Source organism: Lampetra planeri, chromosome 30 (assembly GCF_965212315.1).
Source record: "Lampetra planeri chromosome 30, kcLamPlan1.2.h2, whole genome shotgun sequence".
Taxonomy (NCBI): Eukaryota; Metazoa; Chordata; class Hyperoartia; order Petromyzontiformes; family Petromyzontidae; genus Lampetra; species Lampetra planeri.
The window spans coordinates 11,606,024-11,628,227 of NC_136136.1; the positions used below are offsets into that span (position 1 = coordinate 11,606,024).

The 22,204-nt window shown below is 42.8% G+C and overlaps 2 protein-coding genes across 3 annotated transcripts in view; both read left to right on the forward strand.

The window, feature by feature from the left end:
- The window catches only part of LOC144728981 (neutral amino acid transporter A-like), a 46,378-nt gene extending 35,018 nt beyond the window's left edge, over window positions 1-11,360 (forward strand). Inside the window, exon 8 of the mRNA XM_078608787.1 lies at window positions 128-11,360. Coding sequence (XP_078464913.1) covers window positions 128-362 — 235 coding nt within the window. The 3' untranslated portion in view covers window positions 363-11,360. The remainder of the gene's footprint in view (window positions 1-127) is intronic.
- A 3,082-nt stretch (window positions 11,361-14,442) lies between these two features.
- The window catches only part of LOC144728982 (HEAT repeat-containing protein 5B-like), a 47,343-nt gene continuing 39,581 nt past the window's right edge, over window positions 14,443-22,204 (forward strand). Inside the window, exons 1-6 of one of the 2 annotated variants that reach the window (XM_078608789.1) lie at window positions 14,443-14,616; window positions 15,543-15,768; window positions 17,441-17,652; window positions 19,141-19,249; window positions 20,536-20,685; window positions 21,004-21,175. In XM_078608789.1, coding sequence (XP_078464915.1) covers window positions 15,643-15,768; window positions 17,441-17,652; window positions 19,141-19,249; window positions 20,536-20,685; window positions 21,004-21,175 — 769 coding nt within the window. In that variant the 5' untranslated portion in view covers window positions 14,443-14,616; window positions 15,543-15,642. The remainder of the gene's footprint in view (window positions 14,617-15,542; window positions 15,769-17,440; window positions 17,653-19,140; window positions 19,250-20,535; window positions 20,686-21,003; window positions 21,176-22,204) is intronic. The other variant, XM_078608788.1, reaches the window with a different exon arrangement.

Genomic DNA, 22,204 nt, shown 5'->3' on the forward strand with positions numbered 1-22,204 from the left:
CTCGCAAGTTACCCATTCGGGAATACACAGTCGCAACCATTGCCCTCCTCACTGTGAACCTGTGCAGGACCCTCCTGAATTAATAATAATGATGATGATGAGCTTGCACTTGCGTTTCCATTGCCAGGGACCGCACCTGCACCGTGCTCAATGTTGAAGGTGACGCCATCGGCGCTGGGATTCTGCATTACACCAACACGGAGCGAGAGGAGGCAGCCGCACCGGCCGTGGAGGAACTGGCCGAAATCAAGATGGAAACGCCGATAAACGGGCGCTCGGGCAGTGAGGCATCGCCGCTGATCCGGCACAACCACGTCGTGTCTCTCACCCCCACGTCGCCCGCCCAGGAGTCTGCGCTCTGAGTCGAACGCGAGGACATTGGAGATACACCTTACTGCAGTCCCATGCCCAAAGGCAGGTGATGGTAAATTTGTGTTAGTACTCCACATTCAGTGGGTCACCATATTATGATAACTTACAGCACTGATTCATTTTTATAATTCTAAAATATATAAAAAAAAAATACATTGAGGAATTGATTATATTTGTAACCTGGGTTAATGCAAGCACACCAGCAGCTATTGTACGTAGTTATCCTTGCACACCATGATCCTCCCGATTCATAGTTTATTCTGGGTTAGATCGTGTAGGTGTGATGTCTGGGATAGATTGTGCAGGTGTGATGTCTGGGTTCGATTGTGTAGGTGTGATGTCTTGGTTAGATTGTGTAACGTCTGAGTTAGATTGTGGAGGTGTAACGTCTGGGTTAGATCGTGGAGGTGTAATGTCCACCGTGAGTCAAGTTGGACATATGTGCCCGTTGGTTTTGTTCTTCAGCAACTGGTTACGTTGAAAAGCGAGCAACATTTAACAATTTTTCGTGTGACATTTCAACGGCGAGTACAAACCAGCGTCATCAGGCGATAGCAAGAGATCATATCAAGTGAATGCACTTCCTGATCTGGCTCCTGGAGTAGGTGCTATGCCACCATCAGATCAGCAACGCAGGAGAACCGGATTTGATCAAAAGAATTGAATGCAGATTGACCGGTTGTTAGTGACAGGGTTAAATAGTGTAACAAGGTGAAACTGATTCATCGTTGGTGAAAATATCAATCGGTTATGTTGAAGTGTGTTGTATTAGTCATGATTGATATTAGTTACATTAAAGCTTCATTGTTTACAAAATCCCCTAGGGTTATATCGTAAGGTGTAATTTATCTGTCTTTTTGGTGATTGTTTTTTTTGTGATTGGAATATGCAGGTAAGGTGAATTTAAGAGATTATTAGTTTTTCACATTATTGTAATTATGATAATGTTTTATTTTAACTTAAAAAGGCAGAGTTCATTGATGTTATGAATCTATTTAAGCATTATCTTCATAGGATTACTTAATTCAGCATCATAATGATAATTTGTTCTTAATTCGTTTTAGGGCAGCACTTGGTTTATAACAAGTCACCCTCTTCACGTTGTTTTTCCTTTTTTCAATTTAATTTCCCTTATTATTGTTTGCCAATAATAATACATTTTACACGGAACTTTAATCTCACCAGCGTAAATTGTGTGCCCTTCCTGACATGCGTGTTCAACCGCAGACATCTGCGTCTGTGAATATTTAATATTTGATATTCTATGGTTCTTTCGGTAAAGTCACATAGATAGAAAAATAATAACAATGAAATAAAAGAATGGGTTCTCCCTTATCTCCGGTTGTGGCCAACATTTTCATGGAAAAATTTAAGATGAACACCATCCAGGCATCCACTCTACGCCCGTCCTTGTGGAGGAGGTATGTGGATGACACGTTTGTCATCTGGCCACATGGCCGACTGGCTCTGGAACAATTCCTCAACCACATCAATTCCATACACCCAGCTATCAAATTCACCATTGAGGTAGAAAAGGATGGCATGCTACCCTTCTTAGATGTCTGAATCAAAAAGAGACCAGATGGCTCAATGAGCAACTGTCTACAGGAAAGTAACCCTTACTGACGCCTACCTAAAACCTGATTCCCACCACCATCCATCCCAGAAGAATTCCCTCATCAAAATGCTACACCATAGAGCTCAATGTATCTCTGACCATGAACACCTGACCAGTGAACTCAAACATGTACACCGGGCTCTCAAGGCGAATGGATATTCTGACTACACAATCCGCAAAGCCATCACCCCAACTGTGAGGAACGAGCCATCTGATGATCCAATCAAAACGATCACCTTACCTTACATAGCAGTGATAACCAAAAATATTTCCAAAATCTTGTATAAACACAAATCCAGGTCCGATTTAACACAGTGAATAAAATCCGTGACCTGATCCCATCTGTGAAGGACAAGATTCCTGATATGCAATATCCCGGCGTCGACAAACTCAGCTGTATCTGCGGCAGCAGTTACATTGGGAATCAAACGGCATGTCTCAGACCATGTTCGTGAACATAAGGCAGATCTGAAACATGGCAGGACCAATACTTCTGCTGTGGCTGATCATTACTTTAATGCAGCTGGCTCACGCGAAATTTATTTCTCTAAGATGATGGTACTTTGCAAGACGACTGTCTATCAACAAATATTCGTTCACGAAGCCATCCATATATACAGACCCAGACACAATTTCAACTGAGACGACGGTTTTAAACTCAGCAATCATTGTAAAGATGTCATCAACCACTTTGGGTCATAACTTGATTTGTGTTTTTTTGTCCACCTCCACCGTCAGCAGTGTGGGTGTGTGGAGCGAGGTGCAATGCTTTGATTGATGTAGACCTACTACCCATCTCTAAACCTTTAAAAACAGCTTTCCCTCAGAGGCTAACCTCCCTATTCCTGATGACGACCGCTTGTGTTGCGATCGAAACGTCGTGATATTGTTTTTATTCACTTTATTTTCATTTTTATTATTTTATTGTTATTATTTTTCTATCTACATGACTTTACCGAAAGAACCATAGAATATAAATTCCTGCAGTCATGAAAGTTTAAAGTCAAAATATTTGATGTTCTTTAATTCGTGTACTAATTTTACAACCTTTTCGACCAATGTAACATTTGCCGCAACATACACACAGGCTGGTGTACACCTTCTTATCGGCTAAAAATTATATATAATGGATAATGTAGAATGGTGAAAGTGGCGTAGTGTTGTGTAGTAGTGTGGTGTTGTGTAGTAGTGGTGCAGTGTATTCGCACAGTATAGCAGGAGTTTGGTGTAGTGTTTGGTGTAGTGTAGCGGTGTAGTGGTGCAGTATAGTGGTGGAGTGCAGTGGTGTAGTGTCATGTAGAGGTGCAGTGCAGTCGTGCAATGCATTGGAGTGCAGGGTAAAGGTGCAGTGCCATGTTGTGCACCGTATCTTGCAGCATCAACAGTGACTGGTGACAACAGTAGCAGACAAAAACTATATTCACATTCATAATCATCTTCATCGTCATCATTATCATCTATATCAATGTTTTAGGTATAGAGCAGAGCTTCTGACAGTGCTCACATTTCATCTGCATACTCAAGCTGTTGCCTGTGGGAAATTGCAGACAGCATGATGAGTGTAGCACCTTCTTCTATCTCGGTCGCAGATCTCTGCGACCGAGATAAACGTGTGGTGCTCTGATCTGCCGTGTTTGTTGGTAGCAACGTGCATGCATCACAGCCTCCCACCAGGACTGTGCCCTCTCGAAAGTAGCCTTAACAGACTGTTCAGGCATGTGATGTTAGCGAGCACCTATGAAGGCCGACACGGCACACCAGGGGGTGGGTGGCCAACACCACGCCCGACCACCTTTGTCTGCCCAGTGGCGATGTTTACAAATCGCACGAGGTTCGAATTTAAGGCTAAGTCTACCTAGTGGAAGTCCAGGACCGGTTCAGATATTCATCACCGGTGTTGGCCGTGTGCGGGAATCGAACTCGGATCGCCGGGTTCGTAGTGCACGGCGCTAACCGCGACATCGCCGCTCCCCACTGTGCCCTCTCTCCCTGACTCTACACAGACATCTGCAGACCCCACGGATAATAGGCTCTGTCTGTCCCCGTCATGACCAGTTCTGTCTGACGTCAGTGACATTGTGAATTAAACAGTAGAATCAAGCAGTGCTGGTGGCGGTCTTTGCAGTTTTTTTTATTTGAACCAATGGAGAAAAGCAAAAGGAGTCGAGCAAGTGATGGTCGCAAATGAGTGGAGTTTCACTCTTCTAAATACCGAATGCGCATTACTCAATTGCTTTTTTATTTGTTTTTAATCCATTCATATGGAGCCAGTGCACCAAGTAAGACTTCAGATGTCACTTGTTTCTAGATGTCTCCATGTTTGAGTATCTTGTATCTGTATGGAAATTATATCTTTCTCTGTGTTTGCCTGAGAGTGTCTTTGTGTATTGATGTATTTGTGTGTGTGTATTTTATACGTTGGCCTTCATAGGTGCTTGAATACAGCACTTTCCACAACAGTCAATTGAGCCTATTCGTGGGATATTTGTGACTATCTGTTTCTGTTTTTCCATGTTTCTCACTTTCGCTGATGTTTTCTCTATATCTGCCTTGTTGCGTAACGCTGTCTCATTGTGTTTCTCCCTCTTTTTTGCGAATGGCTCCATTTCTAGTATCTCACTCTGTCACTGCTTGTACAATATTTCTGTACCACTGTGGTTTGCATTTCTGTATTTGCATATGCCTCTCTCGGTTTCTTCCTAACTTCTGCCACGGTGGCTGTGAGGTGTTATCTCCCTCGCCTGGTATGCAGGAGTTCATAGGTTCGATCTCGACCCTGACACCTGTATATTTGGAGTTTGCATGTTCTCCCTGTGGTGACGTGGATTTTTCTCCGGGTTCTCCAGTTTTTTCCTCCACATTTAGAAACATACGCTTAAAGTATTTGGCTGCAAGACATTTCCACGTGATAAGCCACTTCATTGAGCTATCATTTGTGGCCAGGTCACTTTTGAAAAAGAGCTATATAGCTCAGTTGGCCTTACCTGATCAAATAAAAAAAGTGTTTAGTTTTAGCTTATGTGTCTTTCTCATGTCTCTCTCCTGTGTTTCTAAATCTGAGATGTTTCATGACCAAACACAAGTGTTCCACATAAGTACACAATTGTGCCATTATTTCAAGGCTCAAAGCAACCTAATCCATTTTCATGTTATGAAAGGAAGCACAAACAATCTATTAATCAGATTATGTTATTTTGTAGTCACCAAATATGAGATCGCATTTCTTTCAAATCGGAGGCGGATTAATTTTAAACTGGTAAATTTGACCAAAACTCTGCACACACACGCAGAGTCTGGGACACATATGCACATGTATATAGTATACGCTGAAAATGTAAACAAGCACAAATCCAAACACCACAAGCCTGTACAAGCACCGCCATCTAATCCCATCTTAAAGAGAGGATACTCGTCTTTAAAATATGGAAATTCCCCAACATTGATCCAAGCAAAGCCTGACTGCTAACGAGACACTGCACGTCGAAACCACTCCAGAGTTTGTTGTGCTGAATCAATGTTGCTGAAATTGTGCACTTTTAGAAGGCCGTTTCGCCGATGGGCAGTTTAAGAATGACTTTTCCGTTTATGTGTAAAGAAAGACATGTGAATGGGACAATTTGTCTGCTTGTGTCTTTTGATTTTAAATGAGTTGGCTGCTATTCATAAGAGGTCTTTTGGGTTAGATCGTATAAATATAAATGTGTTATTAAACTCGCCACCACCCGACACGGCCAATTAGGAAGGTTTGACACATAAACAAAACATGCCAATTAGTTACTAGTTAAGCACACCGGTTGTGTGTTGGAGAGTAAACCCACAACATTTACAATTCGAGTACTGTGACGTTTTGTCGATAGTCACAACCAGGCTTGTCAGGCGACAGCCGGTGTGCTGAACTAGTAACTAATTGGCATCTTTTGTTTATGTGACAAACCTTACTAATTGGCTGTGTGGTGGCGGGTTTAACGACACATTCATATTTAAGCGATCTAACCCAAAAAAAAACTTTTATGGATAATATTGGTCGTGAAAGCCTACGTCTTAGACTGGTTGCTTTTATTGTCAGAATACTGAGGGTTTTTGAACAGCCCTTTACAACCTGATGATTAATCAAGCAAGAAATTAAAGTTGAGTATTTAACCGTGCATTTACCAACAACTCAATATGCAGCCTCAGTAACGCGAGGTGCACGAATTCCAACCTCGGGGTATGCTGGTTAGTGAAATGCCACATTTTTTTTTTACTGAGGGCTGCTTGTTCAGTGGAACAGTCAAACATAAATGTTCTCAGGATATGTACAGTGAGTCCTATTCCACAATTACAGACAGCCAGCTTTACCGAAAAATAATATATTTATGCCAGACAAGAGCACATGTGTAGTCACTTTACAAGGGATGCCATTATGCGTAGACAGGGTTGTAAGAAGGTAATAATAACAAAGGTAAACGAGTATAAGCCTAAACGTGTGATTGTTGTAGCAAGTTAAAATCCTAATTTGTTTAAATGCTTCTTAGAAGTATTTTCACGGTATAAAATTAAGTCACCAAGACAAAGTATGCATGTGAGCCAAGAATATGAAATTGAATGTATGCGCTTCGTGAAAAAGTGTTAAAACCCTGAAGTGAACCACAAGGGGATTTTTGTAACAGGAGCCAAATTTGAGGTGAGACAGCGTGCGTGACCTGGTAGAGGGGGTCCCCAATTTTTCTGGTACCACAGAAGAGGTAATGAACAAAATCGTGTTTACATCATTTTGCATATTAAACATGGGAAATGTCGGAGTGCAATCGTTAGCACAATGGATTTTCCATCCACAGGTCGCTTGGTTGAATTACATCTCCCGGCGTGACACTGCAAAAAGGGTGCAATTTTCTAACATTCCCCCACTGCCTCTGCACCCAGCAGGGTAAATGGGTACACCAGTGAGTCTAAACTGCAAACTATTATTTAATTTTACTACGTTAGGCCCACTGAGCTACGTAGCTCTTTTTCAGAAGCGACCTGGCCACAAATGATAGCTCAATGAAGTGGCTTATTGTGTGGAAATTTATAGCGGAGGACCTGGAAAAAAAATCTGCTCGACCAAAGGAATAACATGTAAGCTGCAAACATACAGGAGGCGTCAGGGTCGGGATTGAACTCACGACCTATTCTATACCAGGTGAGGTAGTTAACATCTCGCCACCGCGAGTCGATCGGAAGGTCACGTGTGTGTTGGAATAAAGCGTGAGTACGCCCACTATTTAGATTATTTCTCTGCTATAAATGTCCAAATGATAAGCTACTTTGTTGAGCTATCATTTGTTGCCAGGTCGCTTTTCAACAATAAGTTAATACGTCCGTGGGCTTTGTTTGGTAGGATGGGGATGGTTTAGGTTTATGTGTTTGGGTGATTTTTTTACCTATTTGTGCTTTGCACTCCTTTCATGCTTTTGTACTGTTTGTTGGTGTAACGTTCTTACCCGCCCCGACTGGAGATCTGTGAAAAAGAACTTTATAGCGCATCAGATTCCTCCAGTATAAATAAATCTGATTCTGATATTCTGATAACACATGTGGTCAGCGTGCAAGAGAAGAACAGACGCCCTCTGGAGTTCGCTCTAGAGGAGGCCCTTCCACCAGCAGTGGTGTGAGCAAGAAATTTGAAATATTAAGCAGCAGGTGTTTAAATACAGAAATTATGAACATCTACCTGAATATGAATGCGCAATAAAGTTCTAAATGACGATGCACTGCCTTGCTAGATTGTGGCCAATATAAAATCAAGCAAGCAATGCATTTGTTTCAGTTTACCAAACTTTCACCAGGGAATTCCTGCGAAATGAATGTGGCCGAGGAACGCGACACTATCGGTGAGTGTGAGTGTCATCCACAAAAGCTCATGTGGCCCAAAAACTAAACACCCCCCAACAAATTGCCTTGATTATACACGTACTGCTGGGAAACATTGTCCTGGATAGCCTATGGATTAGATGTGAATTTCCTTGAAGATACAGTACCAATCAAACTTTAAATCTACAATAAAATGTTCGTGTAATGCATTCACAATAGAAATACCGTAGCTCCCGTTTGTAATAGAAAGTTAATTGAAAATTTACATTCATAGTTTCAGTGTTAAAGTTTCTTGCACACATTCGTGTCTTGGATTCATTTGTATTTTACACGTTTCATTATCATTTCTCTACTTCGAAAGCTATATTCCAACAGATTTTTTTTTATTGTACAGTATTTTTAGACACCAAACTGCAAACGTTATCACCAACTAACAAGTCACAATTCTCACTGCCACACAATTCTGCTGTCTACACGATAGAAGAGCCATTGCCCAACACCTTAGCATGGTTTTCATAGTTATAAGGTAGAACGTGTTCACGATTATGGAGTTAGTGTCTTATCATTCTGTAGTTATACCTCCTAAATATTGTTATACTTATACACACACCATGCGTCACAGATAAAACCTGTCTGATAAAATGATCAAACACCAAAATGGTTACCACCATCGAAGAGCACGCACATTGAAGCAAATAACTAAACACTGTGTTATATACATGTGTAGTGGGGTCCACGGAAACACACACTTGAACTTGGAGGCAACACGTTTATTGCTACACCCTGACAGGGTAACTGCATAAATGTGGTGAGTACCACGTGTAACTAAGACCACAACGGGGTAACTACACTACAACGAGGTATCTACATAACCAGGTTAGTAACGTACTGCCTGACCCACGAGCCGAGCGTAACGATCGAAGACCGAAGCGACGTAGCATGGCGGGTTGATTCCAGACAATAGCCCTGATCGGCTCTCGGGACCTCCCTTATATGCGCCTCAGCGTGGCCTGGCTCCGCCCACGGCCACACCCCCTTCTGGATCCTACCAGAAGGTTCTAGGCTGCATGTCATGTGTCCCACTCGCCCCCCTCGGGCCCCCCTCGGGCCCCCCTCGTTACCCTGTCCTGGTCACGTGCCCTCTCAGGTTCACCCAGAGTATCATGTCCTGGCGTGCCCTCTCTCTGCCCGTTACCGGAACCAGCGAGAGGCTCGAACACACGTAGTTCCTCTCTATTCTCAATAGCTGGCGCTAAGCGCCGTAGTGACTTAATATACGTCACTACACATGTATACTGTACTGTAAATACAGAAATAAACCGTATGTTTCAGGTTGTTTAATACTTTCAGTGTGTCTGGTATAGGATTTTTAGTTTTAAGTTACCAGGGTTTTCATGTGTTTTTTTTACTCTTCTGTTGAATCGTCTTTGAGGCCTTCGTTGTCAGTACAGGGCCAATTCGTGAAAATGTTTGTGTTTACATGGATTTAATGCAGTAGGTTTTTCTCTGCACGTACGATATTGTGGTACCATTTCTGTGTAGTGGGATTAATTGAAATACTGCAAAACAAATGTGATATAATTTAAGATCAAGGCTATGCTTCATGATAATTCAAGACAAATTGGCAATTTGTGTTCATGCCATCTATAAAGTGATTGGTGAAGAGTCGCAGCCAGGAAATGGAATAATACAGACAGACGGTAATACTGGTTAAATAATAAAACTAAATTGAGTGCTTTTGAGAAAATGGTTATAAAACAATGAAAAACTATATTGTCACATCAATTCTTTAAAATCTATGGGATACTTTTTGGCAGTATCAAGATGATGAAAAAAGAAAAAAAAGGCTTTAAGCTTTCTAGCAAAAATACAGGAGGTGTTAATATGTGGAAACACCAATCAGACACCTATTTAAAGGGTATCAAGTCTGCTTTAACCACGCATGCTTGTGGTAAAACATGCAAATAATTGTTTTCATAATGAAAACACTGTCCTTGAAATTGATTGGCCACACATTGTCAGAGCATACCGTATTTGTATTAGCAAAAGTAAGTGTGGTGTCTGTTAGGTGTTTGAACTTCTTAACACCTGTATTGTTGACAGAAGCCTTTTCTCTTTTCGTCAATGATTTACTGGTATGGCACAGTGCCTATCAATGCATATGCAATGAAATAGTCAATGGCAAATGATAGAAAATCTGATCACCTGGGGAGGATGAAAGTATGAATGTTTAAAATACCACCTCTAGGGATTTCATTGCAAACACAAATCTAACACTCCACAGTTGTCCTAATTAAAACCACCAGTACTTGGCACGATCAGAAGAGAACACAGCATGCGATGATGACGGTCTCAGGATGAGACCCACATGAGGATATGGCTGGTGGGGAGATTAAGCCATGTTGTTACATATGGGTGTATCGGGTTGCACATAACTCGGGTTAAAATCGACAGCATTAATAAAGAGATGCCTTTGATCAAGCAGTCGATTTTAAATTGTTTTGGAGGGGTAATACTGCTGGGTATGGCCTGCGTGATATTGTTTCGATCAGTGCAATAGTCATCATATGTCTATTGTTTCTGTAACTTAATCTCGATTGTAATTTGATCAGTCTAAAACTAATCCGCTTGAGCTGACGCCGCAATTATTTAATGATTTGACATTAATTTATGTTCGCGCAATATTTTCGACAAAAAAAAATTCGACAATTGTTTTTGCAATGATTTATATTTGCTTCGTTGTTTTACTTTAAATTATTTTGCGTTTTTAATGTTGGTGACACGGGTCACTGCTGTGAGACTCATCCTGGTCTCATGAGCTCTCACCTGGTTACGCAAATGAACTTGACTTGATAAGCTCGATATTTTGTTTAAAATATTTTTTTAAATAAAGTTAACAGCTAGTACGGGTATACCTTTAATATAAATATATTATGAACAAAAAATTTACACACACGGACAAAATGTCACAAGCATATTTTAAATAGAAAATACTGTTCGGTTCATCATTCATGATTGTTTTCCATTTGAGTGACAGTCAATGACAATTAGAAAAAATTTTATTCGGAAAGCAAATTAACAGTAATAAATGAATATTATTATTACCTAAAGTTACTGTAATAATATAAGCAGAAGTTCATTAATATGGAACAATTCGTGCGGCTGTAGTTGGTGCTAAGTTCTCAGCTGAGTTCCTTATACTGGCGTGACTTTGTTGCTTTGAGTTCAGTTTCACAGTGGTAATGTATCAATGCACATGTGTATGTATACGTGCAGGTCAATTGGTGTAATGTGGGTATTGATGTGATTGGAAAGTTCATTTCATAAGTTTAATTCAATAATGCACAGTTATTGTGACCAGCTTACAGTGGTGAACTATTTTTTAAGTAGTGTATGTGCACAGGAATGTCACATCTTGCAGAGATGTTTTAGACTTGTAACCCGTATATTGTAAGTTAAAACTGATAGGTCGTGTGTAAACACAATTTTACTCTATGTTGAAAAGAAAGTAGTGTGGACTGGTAATAAGTATATTAAATATTAGAAAACATATTGCTTGGTATTTATTCTTCTTCTTTGAACTGCATTGCGTCAATGTTTTCTGATGCTTATTACCCGTATGGTGGCACAGTATTTAACCTCATTCCCAACCATTACACCGTATTGACGAGTCATGCGGGATGTCATCGATCATAGAACCCTTCAACATTGACTGACAGTATAAGGTGGCTTTATTCAGAAGTCCATTGACGGAGCTATTTTATATACTTTAACACGAAGGCTTTTGCGACCAATATCATCCATAATATAGGTTTCTTGGGTTAGATCGCGTAAATATAAATGTGTCGTTAAACCCGCCACTACCCGACACAGTCAATTAGTAGAATTTGTAACAACACACCTGTGTGCTGTATTAGTAACGAATTGGCATGTTCTGTTTACGTGACAAACCTTACTAATTGGCAATGCCGGGTGTTGATGGGTTTAACGACACATTTAAATTGATCTAACCCAAAAAACTATTATGGCTGTTTTTTATATATATACACATTTTATACTCGTAATAAGAAAATGGACACAAGGTGATTTCCAGAGCACACTTCTCCAAATTGTGTTGCCCATTTCCAACAAAGCAATCATCGTGCAAGCACAAAAAGCGTCCACGAAGTACCTGGCATCAAAATCCCCCTTTCCTGGCCTTCATAGGTGCTCGCTTACAGCACTTGCACCAACAGTCTGTCAAGGCTATATGGGGGGAGCGGGGGAGTCTTTGACTTTGTGTGCTATTAAGACTGCGTTGGCTGGGTCATGTCGCCCGTATGCCCAGCCACCGCATGCCCAAGCAGCTTCTGTTTGGCCTGATAGAGGGGGCTAAACTAGCATGACACGGGCTGGATAAGAGATTGAGCTGATGCGATATGGGAGGATGTGGAGCTGAGTGTACTTGCCGAAGACTAGTACCAACGGGGTCAAGATCGGCTTCTGTGGAGGAGGCTCGTGAAGGACACTACTGGGCAGTTAGAGGCAGTCACCCTCCAGCAACAACGGAGAGCAGAGAAGCGACGCTCACAACAACGTGCGGAGCACCGGGCGGCTGAATGCATCAAGTTGGCACAGTAGGGGTTACAGCCGTTGCATCTGCCAGTCATCTCAGCCAACACATTGCACCTGGGTCTGTCCTGTGACCTTTCAGCGAGCCTTCGACACTTCACATGGCCTCAAAGTGCAACTAGCCTGCCACAGGAGCTGTTCACCATCACTTAGTGGCGAATAGCGGGTAATGGTACTATCAAGAAGGGCCATCCCCCCTCCCATTCTATACATGTGTAGTGACTGACTCAGAGACATGAAGAGTAGGAGGCACTGTTTATTAACACGGCCTGACAGTAACACTTAGTAACTACAGTTCCCAGTCAGGACAGCTGGTAGACTGCCTGACTGGCGACGCCGAGATGGTGAAGACGACGGTGAAGACTCCAGCAGCACGACGGGATCCCACTCCATACGACAGCCTCGAGGTCCCCTCCCGGGGCCCCTCTTATACTGTCAGTGTGGCCTGGCTCCGCCCCCAGCCACGCCCCCTTGTGGAACCTCCTAGCGGGTTCTCGATGTGCCCCTTCCGTGACCTTTCTCCTCGATCCCTCTCTGGTCTATCACGTGGCCTGCTGTCAGTCAGGGCTGCTGTAAGCTACAGATCCCCTTCCCTGCCAGCAGCCAGCGCTATGCTGCTATACGTGACCGATTCTATGTCACTACACACCTGTTATTGACAAAGGGGAGTTTTTTTTGTCTGGTACTTGTAGTCGGGGGTTTATAGCTACAGCTCACCGGTGAGTGATAAGAACTATAACCGATAAACTGCTTTCATAATCTATTACCGGTAAAAGGTGCAATTCCTGCAATGTCCTGCTCACGTCACTCGCTGCTGGTGGAAATGCCTCTACTACTCATTCCGTACCTGTCAACCCATACGGTTTACTCCATATTCTTGTGCAGGGAAATAGAGTTTTCAGGTCCATATGGCGTACAGCCGTTTCAATACGGGCAATTTGTTTTGTCTATTTGCGTTTCTCCCTTTTTATGGGATTTTGTAGGACGAGCACTGATTCATAAGGGCACGGGGTGACCAATAAGGTCTGAATTGGTCTGTAATAAGGGAGGCACTGGTGATAGGTATGTCATTCACGCTAGCCAGGTGTGTTGAAACAAATTTTTATTTTACCAGGTAAGGCCCACTGAGCTATACATAGCTCTATTTCAGAAGAGACCTGGCTATCGTAAATGTTAGGGGCCGTCCATAAATGACGTGACTCGATTTTGGACGATTTTTGACCCCCCCCCCGCCCCCCATCGTTACATGGCGTCACAAAAAGTCAGACCCCCCCCCCCTCAAATATGACGTCACAAAGCTCTGCCCCCCCCCCCTCAAAAAATAAAACATGCTTCAAATCGCTTAAAACTATTGTCATTGTAGTGCGTATTTAATGTGCCGCTGCACTCTGATGTTGTAGGAGAAAACATTTATTAAAAAGTCTATTTAATTAACTAGAACGTGTTTATATTTATTTAAAGTTGCGCATTTTGATGTGACGTCACATTTCTCAACCCCCCCCCCCCTCCTCGTCACACATCGTCACAAATGTCTGACTCCCCCCCCCCTAGGTGCGTGACGTCGTTTATGGACGGCCCCGTAGTTCAAAGAAGTGGCTTATCGTGTGGATATTTATAACAGCAGCTAAATACTCTAATCACGCGACGTTAATTCTAAATGTTGATGGGAAAACCCGGAGGACCTTGAGAGATACGCAAATTCCAAATATACAGGCGTCGTCAGGGTCGGGATCGAACTCACGATCTCGAGGGAGATGACATCTGGAAGGGTTGGCCGTACCCACACTTTACCCCATCACCACCACCCAACACCACCATCCATCACCACCACCCATCACCACCACGTGCGCGTTGCCCCCAAGTGTGCCGACGTCATCCGCAACGTCACGAGGCACAAGTCGCAGCGTGGCTCACGGCGACGTCATCCCCCACCGCAATTGCGGTGGGGTGGGGGGAGGGCAGCCGATGACGCGGATCCAGGGGCCGGCCTAACGTGACGTCACCCGCGCGCGTGACGTCACGCGAGGAGTGTTTGTGTCGCCCCCACCCCGCGCCGAAGGAGGACGAAGCCGCAGCCTCGGGCGTCGTGGCCGCCGAGCAGAGAGAGGCTCTCCCCGCAGCAGCAGCAGGAGGAAGAGGGACCGAGACTACGACGCGCGCTCTTCGCGTGTCGCGGATTCACGGTACGAGGCCACCCGCCCCGTCTCTTGGCCGCCTCGATGGCAGCTGAGCGGGCGGCGCGGTGAGGCGAGCGAGGAGGCGGACGTCTCCCGCGCGGCCCGGGGGGAGCCGAGAGCCCCCCCGGCTCCCCCGTCCACCCGCGTGAGCCACTTAGACACCGGGGGCCTTGAGACACCGGGGGCCTTGAGACACCGGGACCCTGGGACTCTCGGGCCTAAAGACCGGCGGGGGGGTGGGGGCCGGGCTGAGACACCGGGACTGGGGGGAGTGGGGGGTGACGTTGAGGGGTGACGTTGAGGGGTGATGGGGGTGACGTTGAGGGGTGATGGGGGTGACGTTGAGGGGTGACGTTATGGGGGTGATGTTGAGGGGTGACGTTGAGGGGTGATGGGGGTGACGTTATGGCGGTGACGTTGAGGGGTGACGTTGAGGGTGACGTTTAGGGGTGACGTTGAGGGGTGATGTTGAGGAGTGATGGGGGTGACGTTATGGGGGTGACGGGGGTATGCGCCCAACTTCGTGGCGCAGCGTCACTGAGTCTGCACGTCTTGTGCGGGAATCGCGCCAGGAGGCCTGGGGCCGGCGTTTTCCGGCATCGTTTTACACCAAGATCACTGCAGCGGTCTCGACTCTTCTGTGCCACATCCGCAGGATTGCGGCCTGTTATCAAACGAAGGCACCTGGCTCACCTGGCGGCCGCTGGACACGTGTCGGGGCCCTCCACAAACCTCCTGGGCGTCTGTGGAAAAAGAGCTTTAGAGCTCGTCGAATTCTTCCAGTATAAAGATTCTTAACTTGACACTTTCTGATGCGTGTCAGACAGACATATACGTTGTAACTGTGTTAAAGATAACGTGTTAGTTTTGCGAGCCTGATTCTATTTAAATGTTTTGTTCCATGCCTCGCCAATAATGTTGTCTTCCGTCAGTTTCCAACGCGGCTGGAGCGGAATGTCGTGATTTGGTTTTGAAGAGTTTTGGAGCAAGTGGCACTTCTTCCATCTCGCCTTCGGGTTCCGTAACAAAACGATGGAGCTGGCTCACAGTCTGTTGCTCAACGAGGAAGCCCTGGCACAAGTGACCGATGCCAAGAAGCCCATATTTGTTTTTGAATGGCTCAGGTTCCTCGACATTTATCTTGCCACCGCTAACAAGGTACGTATCGGGTAACATTCTCAAACGGGGTGTTATTATAGTGTTGTTGTTCAAGACCGGTGTGTAATTGAGTGTATGCGATAATTATATATATGGCTTTGAACGTTTGCAACATTAAAACATCGTGGGAGTTGCTAAGCGTTGAAATTGTATTTACACTCCAAATTATGCATTTGGAAATGTAATTTAATTTGCACCATCTCTGAACTTCCTGCAGTTTTTGAGCACATTTTTGTGTCGTCATCAGTATTTCTTTCCAGCCTGCACACATTTGCCTGTTGTGATGGTTTTTTTCGTTTACAGCAAGTATTTGATTTCAATCTGAGTTTGATTCCCTGCCATAGATAACGTCAGTGATGAGTGGTATCTAAATCTAGTCATGGGTCTGCGAGGCCAACTCCGATGTGAACGGGTACAAGTACTGTATAGGACATGCAGCTGTGGTGGTTCTGGCCACGCCACGCCTCTGCGCACTGTGACAGGTCTTAAATCGGTGCTTGCTGACAGCATTTGCTCGAATATTCGTTATGAGGCTATAAAGGCGAATCATTTGTCTTGTATAGTGTTTGTGCCTGTAGGTGTGTGTGGTAAGTGGTAGTGCAGCGGTTAGCGCGCCATGCTACGAACCCGGCGACCCGAGTTTGATTCCAGCTCACGGCCAACACGAGTGACGATTATCTGAATCTGTCCTGGGCCTCCCCTAGGTTGACTCAGCCTCAAATGAGTGGTGCGACGTGTAAACATCGTCACTGGGGAGACAATGTCGGCCGGGCATGGAGCAGGCCACCCACCCCTTCGTGTACCGTTCCAGTCTCAAAAGTGCTCGCTAACAGTACTTGCCCCAACCTTCTGTTAAGGCTTTACGGGGTGGGTCTTTGTATGTGGTCATTACAACTGTGCTGTGCTGGATGGTGTGTGCTTGGTGGCTTATGCTGAATGGTGTGTGGTAGATGGGTATTCGCGAGGGTGTGTACTGCAGGTGGTAGATGGATGATTCTATCTATGTTAATGTATCGATCTTAACTGTACGATGTTAAAATTCAGATTCAACAAGATCCATAATTCAGTTATCTGGTATTTGGCAGGTGAAATTCTTGAATAAAACATAAACCTGTTATTCTGTTCATCCCAACATTTAAGTTATATTTTTATGACCGACATATGTTCCATTTAGATTACAATTATATGTTACGTGCATATTGTGCAGTTTTTGCACATTTTAACCATTTACATTTGGATCGGAATAATGGTCACCAACAAATATATTCTTTTTAAACGCTGCAATGATATTGAACAATGTAAAAATAGAAACCCATGTATTAAGAACAATGAACATTTAAATCAATATTAATAAGTTAAGTCTGTGCAACATACCTCACTCAAAGAGTTGAACAAAACGAGTGATGCAATTATCATGAGAGAGAATGTCAATATTAGATTTGACAAAGATAAACTACTGACGAAATATTACATTTTAATATATATAAAAGAGCGATTGATTTTAGGACATAATGGAAGTTAATTTATGCCTGAATTGTGAGCATAATATATAAATCCATCAACCATGAAGGTTCTATCTTGCTTCATATTTTTTGGAGAAAGTACAACTGATACTGAGTTAAAGGAAATGTTCCATCACTTACTGAAAATTTTAATATTTTTGTATTCACAGATAGACACAAGGCAGAACCAGAACCGGCTGGTGGAGCAACTCACCAACTTGATGAGCGAGGCCCCTGGGCCACCAACTCGTAGACTCATCGCTAAATCTCTGTCCACCCTCTACAGCATTGGCGACACGTTTTCAGTCTTCCAGACCATTGATAAATGCAATGAAATTATACGCAGCAAAGATGACTCGCCCAGTTATCTGCCAACAAAACTGTAAGTCGTTGATTTGAAAAAAATATATATTGTTGCACTGTTTTGGTGTGCATTTTATAATCCTGTTAAATTAACCTCATGGTGGTACCCCGGGGTGCCATAGTACACCCCGGCTTTCGCATAATGTCCGTGATGCAGTCACTGTTAGTCTGTTGATGGTCGGCGATGCGGCAATCTTACTCATCTGGACGAGCTGTACACGATGCGCTATTCAAAGTTTAATTTTTCGATGACGTATTTTTTATGCTAATGTTTTGCGTTTTCACATCGAGGAGTAGCACTCATTTTGGATTGATTGGTACCCGAGTCGCGGAGTTAAGTACATCCCTTGAAAAAATAGTGTCTCAGAAAAAAATATTTAATTGTCTTGGCCATTTTGCATTATTTGGTACCCTGGGCTACAGCCATAATGATCAAATAATAAATACCTAAAATAATGAAGAATTATGTCTTCAGTTACGTTGAAATTTTAAACCTGGATAGATTTTTTGTGGACCAAACCATTCAGCTCCACCCCCAACCCACACCTCGGCACACATTTTACATATACAGCCTGTCACCACACACTCCCTTTACCACAGCTCTCACCACACACCCTGCCATTCCTTACCTCGCATATGTCACCATACACTCTTAGCCCCGGTGCCAAGCTCAATGCAAGTGTCAGTCAATGAGGGATCACGGCAGATGTGATGCATCTCTAGCAGAATAACAATGAACTGGCCCAGGGTTCATAGTCAATTTCACTTTGATTACCTCAACTACAGAGCGTTATATGTTTCGTTACTGGTTAAAACCAGGAATGTATATTTTTTTGTTTAGTTTCAGAGTAACAACTTCAATTTAGTTTTGGTTGATGAAAAATATCGTATAACTCTTGTTTTCAGTTAATTTGACTTCCTGGTTTCTAGGCATCAATTGGGTAATTTTCTCGGTATGTTCCTGTTTTAAACATATTGGTACAGGTAACTTGGCTCCCTCTCTGCTGCTATTATTGTATATTGCCACAATTTACATTTGTTTATTATATGACATTGTGTTTGTTTTATATAAAGGGTTGGTTTCTGTTAGTTACCTCCCATTCCTAAGCATAATGAATATTGTTTCTGAGCAGTAGTTCGAAGCTCTCTTTGGGCTTTCCTGAATCTTGCAAGGTGACAGTAAGTGTAAAATGTAGGCACTGATATTGACCGGTCACCACAGGTCTCCCTTAAAGCAGAGGAATACTGGTAAAGTCACGTAGATAGGTTTAAAGAAAATAACAAAAAACAAAAACGATGACGTTTCGATCGCAACACAAGCAGTCGTCTTCAGGAAAAGGGGCCCTCTTCCCCCACCCCCTTTTTTACGAAAGCTTTAAGTCAAGATTTCAGAGGAATACTGTTCATCTTAGCTAGTTTAATGTTTACATGTTTGACTAATGCAATATCTGCCACGATTATTTTTACAATGTTGTCGTTTTATTATGAACGATGTGTTCCTTTTTAGATCTGCTGTTGCCTGCATTGGAGCCTTGTACGAGAAGCTGGGCCGCATGTTGGGGAGCTCTTTCCCAGACACGATTGGGAACCTCATCAAAGCTGTTAAGAGCGCAGAGGTGCAATATTAACAGTGACTTTAAATTGCACACGTCACAGATATCTTGTCAGCATTATCTATGCTTTAATGGCTATTGTTTGAATGCTATTGTTTTTGTATCACATGATTAATATGCTATTCATACCGTCACTGAAATTTGATAGGTATGTGAAGTGTCCAATTCATCTTGGTTCTTTCGGTAAAGTCACGTAGAAGGGAAGTAATAAAATAATACAAATAAAACATAATAAAATAATGTATTATTTTATTTAATTAATTGTTTTATTACTTCCCTTCTACGTGACTTTACCGAAAGAACCAAGAAGATGAATCCCTGCAGTCACGAAAGCTTTAAATCGAAATGTCCAATTCATGTTTTTTTTTATTGTAGTCTCTAACTGTGGCTTGGTAGAGTAAGATAACACCGTGGTCATGGTTCCCCTCACAATGCTGCCACTGCTACACATCTCTTGCCCTGCATTTGTGTGCATAGCCAATCTGTTTAGAGGCATGCCACTCTTTGCTGGCAGGTTTCTCAGCTGCGCATGTTTTATAAATTAGAGACATACGATACCTCTTTAAAACCACTACCAAGCACATGCAAGGCTAAAACAAGACTCAGAATGCAGGTTCCAAGACCGATTCCTGAAGTCACGGCTTGTAATACAAATGTTATTTTACTTGTACTATATCGTGGAAGTACTGAATTGCAATTGTAATCGGATGTATTATATGCCACAGCCGTGTCAAACATTGAGTTTGTTTATCATTTCAATAGTAGACCCTTGGTTAACAGTGACATCGGTTAATGTTTTTCGGTTAACATTGCGCCCTCCCATAGGACCCCCATGGTTTCGACAAATCGTAAAAATATTGATTAACCATACGTTTATGTTATGCACGCAGGCGCCAATTTCGACCAATCAGAGCGCTCGTAATTGGGCTGAACCATGCCCTCAGCCAATCGGCGACGTCCATATATGAGCGTTTATACCTTGACTGTCTTTGTTTACATTACGTGTTCTGTTTTAGCAGTGGAAACAGCTCTCTCTTCGATTAACAGTTATTTCGGGTAAACAGTAGTTTTCGAGGGACGGATTAAAAAACGTTAACCGGAGGACTACTGTATACACACAATTTTTATTATATTGAGGCCATTTGGTGGCCCAGGTGACACCACTGCTTAATGTGGCAATCAGAATGGCAGAATTTTTGAGGAAAAAAGTGGTTTAAAGGGACATTATGAATTCCTTCTTTGCTCATTTAATTGAGGTGCGTGTCGTCAATGTTTTGTTGTATTATCAGTCGCAGGGTCGAAGTGAGATTATGATCAGCTTGCAGAAGATTCTGAGTGGTCTTGGTGGAGCAGCAGCTTCGTGTCACAGGGACATTTACAAGTCGGCTCGTGTTTGCTTGACTGATCGCTCAATGGCGGTTCGGTGTGCAGCTGCAAAGGTATGTACTCTATGTGAATGTGTAGCAGGTAACCGAGTCTTTATAAGCATTTATTTCCACGTGTTATGATTACCATTGTCAGCAAATAAACAACGCAGTTGTCAGCACTACCTTAAAGGAACAAAAATATAATCTGTGGCGTTTTTTGGCAATGGCCCTTCATAGCACATCAACAAGGGGTCATTGCCTGAAACTTCAACAATTATATATGTTTTTGTTTTCAGCAGTGTAGCTTACAAGTGTGAGATATTTTATTGCATATTGTGCCTGTGCACCACTGCCAACGCAGCATCGCCAAATAATGAATTGCATCTGCAGTGTCTCCTGGAGCTCCAAAATGAAGCGGTGTTTCTTTGGAGCAGTGAACTTGAGAACATGGCGACAATATGCTTCAAAGCGTTAGAAGGATCCAATTATGATGTCCGAGTAGCTGTGTCTACACTCCTTGGCACCGTCTTGGCCACGGCTGTTTTACCCAAGCATGCGGCAGGTAAGGAAGCTTTTTTTGCTTAATACTTACAACTGTAGGCGTTTCCATGTTTGCTACTTAAACACTTTAGGACCCTTTGTTAACCCACCGCTGGATTTTTGGAATTTTGTTTTCACGTCTTATTGACGATGGTGATGTTTAAAATCAGTCTCTATTATCACTAAATAAATACTGCAGAGAACAACACGTTGGAAAGCTTTATAACATCCATGCACATGATGTGTGTTCCTTGTTACTACATTCAACTTGTATCCATCTGAGTGAATTGTTTCATTTATTGATTCCAAATATGATCTATTTTGGGACTCCCAGAAGATATTGGCTGTTGATGGTTGGGTAAATTTTGCCGGGTAGAATTAATATTTCCAATAGCTCTGTTGGCAAAATATCTTAATCACAAATGGTTCGATGATAAGCTGATATATTATATTATAACAAGAACTAAAGACTAGCACAGGGCATCTCCAAGACTAGGTTGTACAGGTTCTCAAACAGTATAGGTTCAGGTCATCACTTAGTTGTTGCATAGATAAGACAGGAGCTGGCAGTCAGGAATCTAAGTAGGAAGTCAGCCAGAAAAGTTTTTCTACTAGAGTATGATATTTAGGGATTTTATTTGCAATTAGCCATCACAAAAATAGTTGGTTGCTTAAGTTGGTGTTTTGATTTGTCCTGAGATCCACGAAAAATACTTGGATCACTATCCATGTATCCACCACTGCTGGTTTATCAGAACAATGCAATAAACAAATGTTTTAAATATAAAATTATTTACATTTGAATGAATCGGGAGGAAGAATGAAAGGGGCTGTGAAGAAGTAGATGGAAGATTGAAGCAGAAGGAGGCACACAAACCAGAATGACACTTTTAATTGTGTCCACACAAAAAATGTTGCACAATAGTTTACTTAATCTTTGGGTCTTTCGGTAAAGTCACGTAGATAGGTTCAAAGAAAAATTACAAAAAACTGACGTTTCGATCGGAACGCAAGCAGTCGTCATCAGGCTGAGAAAAGAGAGGAAAGCTGC